Consider the following 5,518-nt stretch of genomic DNA (forward strand, 5'->3'; position numbering starts at 1 on the left):
TTTTTTTTTTTAGAGCTTCCAGGTCAAAAAAGTCTGGGAATCAGACTTCAGCTCTGTTGTTTTCTGAAGGAGTCTTCAGTGTCACATGGTCGATCTCGGCGGTGACTCAACTCCTGGGGAGGTGGCACCCTCCCTCATACAGGGGGCACGGCAGGGCTGCTGTCAGGGCTGTGCGTGTCACCACGGCCATGCCATGCTTCGTCGAGTGGAAGCCCAGACGCTCCGCCTGGCTGGATCGCCGGGCGCGTGTCCACTGCTGTGCCTCTGGGGCTCTGGCTCTGAGGCGAGAGAACCTGTGGCCTCGGAGCTGGGGGCCCGTCAGGGTTGGCCCCACGCTGGCCGGTCCTGGCCCCAGGCCAGCGCCTTCAGGGTCCATGTGCCCCGAGTCACCCGCCCGAGCTTTTCCTTCCGGTGCTAGGGAGCCACTGTGCGTCAGGCCTGTGGCTCCAGCGAGCCTTTAGACTCTGCCCCATAGTGACGCTCCGTGTCCACCATTAGGGGTCACTGTTCCCTCAAAGCTGCACTGCGAAGCAGCAGGGGCCGCTGGTTGTAAGCAGATGCTGTCTGCTGGTCAGGGGGAGGAAACTGGGGTGAGGGTGATGGCATGGCCCACCCTCTGCGTCTTTCTTTCTAGGACGTACTTCCACTCTGTGGTGACTCCAGCCAGAGACCGTCAGAAGGTGAGTGCCCCCAGCCCCCCTTTTGCTCTGGCGTGTCGTGGTCCAGGACTCTTACCTGTCGTCCCCTCTCCGTGAGACAGACTTGGGGACAGAAAGCACAGTGGTGCCTGGGAAACAGCAGCGAGGGAGCAGCCCCAGCGCAGGGGGCGGGCGCAGGTCATTCTGCAGAAGTGAGTGTGTGGCCAGGGGCCCCGGGCTAAGTGCCAGCAAAAGGCTGGGATGCCAGGGGGCCTTGGTCCCAGAGCCCGAGAAACGTGTGGCCGAGGAGACGGGGGGAGCTGTGGAGTCTGAGCTCAGGAGCTGACGTGCTCGGGGCACGGGCGGGAGGAAGTGAGAGGTAGGCCTAGAGCGTCCAGCCGAGGGGCCGTGCGGTGAGAGGCGAAAGCGCATGGGGACGGGAGGGGAGGGGCCGCCTCTCCCGCCCTTACCGTGGGGATGGTTCCCTCCTCAGGCCTGCCTTCTCTGGGGTCGCAGGACGGGGACAGTGGCTTGGACTCCGGCACAGAACGCTTTCCTTCCGTCGGCGAGGTGGGTGCCGGCAGAGGCCAGCTGTGTGAACGCGTGTGTGCGGTGTCCCTTCTGCAGCCCGCCCGCTGCTCTGCGGCTCCGGCCTGTCGTCTGCACCTCCCCCGTAGTCCTGGCTCCAAGGGCCTTAGTCACTGCTCTGGGTTCCAAAAGAGGGGTTCCAAGCGCAAGATCGCAGACCCACCTGTCATTTCCCCTGAGTGTGTCACATAGAGCTGGGAGCAGCCATGTCACTGCTGCGGCCTCTGAGTGTAGGGGGCAGGGCCGTCAGCCCTCTGCGGTGGGCCGTGGCAGAGCACTCTTCTGCCGCCTACGGCAGGACACGGAGCCTTCGGCCCTGGCCGCCTCGGCCCCCCCGCCCCCGGTGCAGCCTCGGGCCTCGTCTCCCTGGGTGTGCTCGGTTTGCACACACGACCTGCAGACACGGACTTGCCATGTAAAAGCATAGGGGAACGGGAGGTGCCGGGACGTTAGCAAAACGCGTCCTTACCAGGTGAATTAAGCGCGTGCGCCCAGCGCCTGAAACGCCTGTAACTCCTGGTTCTGAGTGACGATTGGGACGTCGTTTCCTTCCTGCTCCTGTCCGGTGGGGGGAGGGTGGCACACGGCTGTGAGAGGGTCAGTGCTGGGGGACCGTACGAGGGGCCCGGTCCTCGGTGAGCCGCAGCCGACGTCATCCTGAGGGCTCAGCATCCGAGGGCCACGCGAGGTGAGGGTGGACAGCTCTTCGCCGTCCAGCAAGTCTGGTGACCGCTCCAAGTAGCGTCCTTGTGTGAACAGTGGGAAGGGGCTGCGTGAGAACCAACCAAGGTGCCGGTGACCAGGGCCAGCAGAGTGCCGGGCGCACAGTAGGCACTGAGTTCAAACTAGGCGATGGGGTGGCTACCACCAACAGGCGAGCCAAGCCCAGAGGGCCTTCCGGGAGGGCTCCCCGCTTACGGAGTTCTCTGTCCTTTAGTCTCTGGTGAGTCGGGGCTCAGTGCCGTCAGACCCTGGGCTGGACAGCCCTCGTACCTCCCCTGTTACCACGGCCAGGGTAGCCCAGCACCACAAGTGGCAGGGCCCGGACGCACCCGGCGACCAGGTGAGTGGTCCAGACCGCCCTGCCCCCTTTCTAGAACCAGGCCTGTTTTCAGGTGGACCTGGAGAAGCATGGGCGGGGGCGGGGAGCCTGCCCCCTCGCCAGGGAGCGACGCCCCAGGAGCAGAGAGCCGGCTTTCTCCTGGCGTCTGTAATGCGGGCAAGGCAGCCTCAGTGTTTCCCCGGAACGCTAGTGTCCAGTTTTCTTTATCTCTAACAGCGCTTTTCCTACACCAAATCTTTGGCACCATAGTTTAGAAAACAGTGGCTCACCCCCCGCCCCGACCTTTCCCATCAGCGGCCTGCGCCCCGCTCTGCTCTGGGGCCTCGGGCTCTGGCTGGGCGGGTCCAGGAGAGCCTCATGGAGGCCTGAGGAGAGCCACTGGGACAGGCTGGGTCCCCGGCCCCCGCGGCGTCACTGGGAGGGGGACGCGGAGCTTCTCCGCTCCGAGACGCGTGCACTGTCCCCGTACGCCGACGCGCTGCTTACTCTTACGTCTGCTGCAGAGGAGCTTCGTCCTCCCTGCACCGCCCCCTGCAGCACACGCTGTCCTAGTGCCGCCTGCAGCCCGCGTCGGTCACTCTCGGGTCTCGGGGGCAGTGGGGACGGGCCTGCGTGTGGGAGCGCCCGGGCAGCAGCTGCTGTGCCGGTCCCTCGGGGGCGTCCCATCCAGTCCTCACGGTCAGGAAGGGGCGCCGGCATTAGGGTCTTCGCTGGGCCCGTGAGAGCCGGGCAGGTAGGGGCCGAGGGACAGGCCAGGGACAGGCCAGGGACGCAGCTCGCTCCCACAATGTCCCAGTGGGACAGTGTGATCCTGGCCCCGCAGGGCTGCGCCTTCTGCCTGCCCCCAGCAGCACCCCTGGCCTAAGTTCGGGTCCCGAAGGAGGTCAGGGGCACGTCTTGCTCCGAGGGGAGGTTTTCGGGTAGGTGGCTGGCCGCAGTAGGCGTGGAGTCTTTTCCTCCCGAATCTTCATCTTCTGAAAACTATTTAAATTGCCGTGTTGGGGCGCTGAGGGCGAGTACGGCGCAGCTCCAGCGTCTCGGTACACCCCCGTTAGAGCACGGGGCCCGCACTGTCCCCAGCGCTGTCAGCGACAAGAGCGAGGCCGAAGGGGACTCTCACTTGCCGTCACAATCCTGCAGTGTTTGATTTTTTTTTATAGTAATCATGTTTTGCTTTTGTAATTTTTAAAAGAATTACACATTTGTAAAGATTTAAAGAAAAAGTCGTTCCCCAAACAAGCAAAAACCTAGTGCTTTCAGAGTGGAGTAGGGCCGCCCCACACCCCCTGGGGACCCCAGGCCCCAGAGGGTTCAGACAGCACGGTGCTCGGCGTGTATCTGCGAAGCCAGACGTGGCCCACCAGGGTGATAGCACCTTGCACACGACAGCCAGTCTCTGGGCCCACCGTGCTCCCGCATCGGCAAGTGCCAGCCTCAGCTCCCTGAGGTTCCCTCTGGGTCTCACGTTCTGTGACCCAGAGATTCGGGGCATGGACCCTAAACTCCCAGGAGAACAAAGCAAGTGAGGAGTGTCGGGGCGTCTCAGGCCTGGACAGGGGCGGCGTGAGCTACCCAGGAGGTCCAGGAGAGGGCCCCCATTGGACCCCTGCTGGGCATCGCTGGGGATGGGGGCAGGTGAAGCGAGTGAGAAATGGGGTTGGTCCGAAGCCGCGGCCGGGCATGGGAGCTGGAGCAGGGGGAGGGTTCTGGGTGAGGCCGTGCACACTGGCCCGGGGCGCGGAGAAGCCAGGCTGAGAGGTCTGGGGCATGACGGGCACCGGGGCTGTGCCCGGTCTCCTCCAGCAGTGAGCCGGCAAGGGGCAGCTGCGTCCCCTCGTGCCAAAACGGACCACAGGGCCCCTGGCCAGCCTGCAAAGTAGGCTGTGGCCGCCGGAACTTGGAGGGTGAGTTCAGGCGGGGGCTGTGGCGGAGAACATGGGGCCCCCAGCTCAGCAGGGGCGCCGGGTCCTCACCCCGCTGGCTGGCACTCCCTCCCGGGTCTTGTGCAAACAGGAAGCGAGCGCTTTCGCTGCCCACTGCCTTGCAGCCAGGCTGCCGGGCTGCTCGGCCACGCCTGCTGCAGTCACTTCCTGCAGGTGGCCGTGGTCCTCAGTCCCCGGAGACGGGGGCTGGGAGCCAGCGTTCGCCAGGCGCGTGTGGCTCTGTCTGTGCTGCGCTGTCACTGCACACACGTCCCCAAGGGGGCAGCTCTCCGGTCCTCCAGCCTCTCCTGTCTGCACCCTGCTCTCTGCCCCAGGGCGTCGATCAGAACGCAAAACCCTTGATCATCGGCCCAGAGGAGGACTACGACCCGGGCTGTCTCAACAGCGAAGTAACGGTTCCTGCTTTTCTCTTTTCCTCATTCTTCGGTGGCACCAGCTGCTCTCGGCTCGAAGCAGCTTGGCTGGCAGCGGCTGGGGGGAGCGTGGGGAGGAAGCCGTGGTCTGGAAACCCCGGGGGCAGACAGCACGGGCACGAGGCTGGGGCAGGCCGAGCGCCTGGGCCCCGCCTCTGAGCCAACCAGCCGCCCGCGTCCGTCTCCCTTCCAGAGCGACGCCGTCTTCCAGGATCTTGAGAAGCTGAAGTCGCGGCCGGCCCACCTGGGGGTTTTCCTGCGCTACATCTTCTCGCAGGCGGACCCCAGCCCCCTGGTGCGTCAGCATGTCCATCTCCCCTGAGCGCCTGCTTGCGCTCGGCACGTCGGTGGCCTCCGCCCTGCTCAGGCCCACGGGCCCTGCTGGGCATCTCGGGACACGGACAGGATAGGGGGAGCCTGCGTGGGAGGGCGCCTCACAGGAGCAGCAGGAAAACGTGGCCAGCTCGGAGGAGCTGGTCTTCCGGAGGTTTCTGAATGAGAATGACAGTGGCAGACGGGGGAGCTGAGAGAGTGGCCCTCGCACACGTGGCATCACTGCGAGGAAGCGTGTGGAGGGTGCTGCGAGCAGGGCCGAGGGGTGCGAAGGGCCTGGGCTGGTGCCCAGACACTACCCCGCGGCTGGGCAGGAAGGGGCCAAGGGCGAGAGGCGGAGGCCGTGTCCTCAGAACCAGTCTCCTGTCCCAGGCGGGGCTGCGGGCTCCTCCCGGGGGGTCCCACGGTTGGAAGCTGGCTCAGCAGCCACGTGCTCACGTTCACTGAACGCCTGTGTGTGGGATCCCCGTGCCCGTGCCTGGGCCGCATTCCCGAATGGAGACAGGACACTGGCGACGGGGAGTAAAAGCGTGACCCCAG

General features: G+C 65.2%; 1 protein-coding gene across 1 annotated transcript in view; it reads left to right on the forward strand.

Moving 5' to 3' along the window:
- The window catches only part of ARHGEF11 (Rho guanine nucleotide exchange factor 11), a 42,529-nt gene that overhangs the window by 12,456 nt on the left and 24,555 nt on the right, over positions 1–5,518 (forward strand). The window contains exons 5-9 of the mRNA XM_023534286.1: positions 635–680; positions 1,132–1,208; positions 2,164–2,289; positions 4,547–4,621; positions 4,839–4,940. Of these exons, the coding sequence (XP_023390054.1) occupies positions 635–680; positions 1,132–1,208; positions 2,164–2,289; positions 4,547–4,621; positions 4,839–4,940 (426 nt within the window). The remainder of the gene's footprint in view (positions 1–634; positions 681–1,131; positions 1,209–2,163; positions 2,290–4,546; positions 4,622–4,838; positions 4,941–5,518) is intronic.

Source organism: Pteropus vampyrus, unplaced genomic scaffold, assembly GCF_000151845.1.
Source record: "Pteropus vampyrus isolate Shadow unplaced genomic scaffold, Pvam_2.0 Scaffold124, whole genome shotgun sequence".
Classification (NCBI taxonomy): Eukaryota; Metazoa; Chordata; class Mammalia; order Chiroptera; family Pteropodidae; genus Pteropus; species Pteropus vampyrus.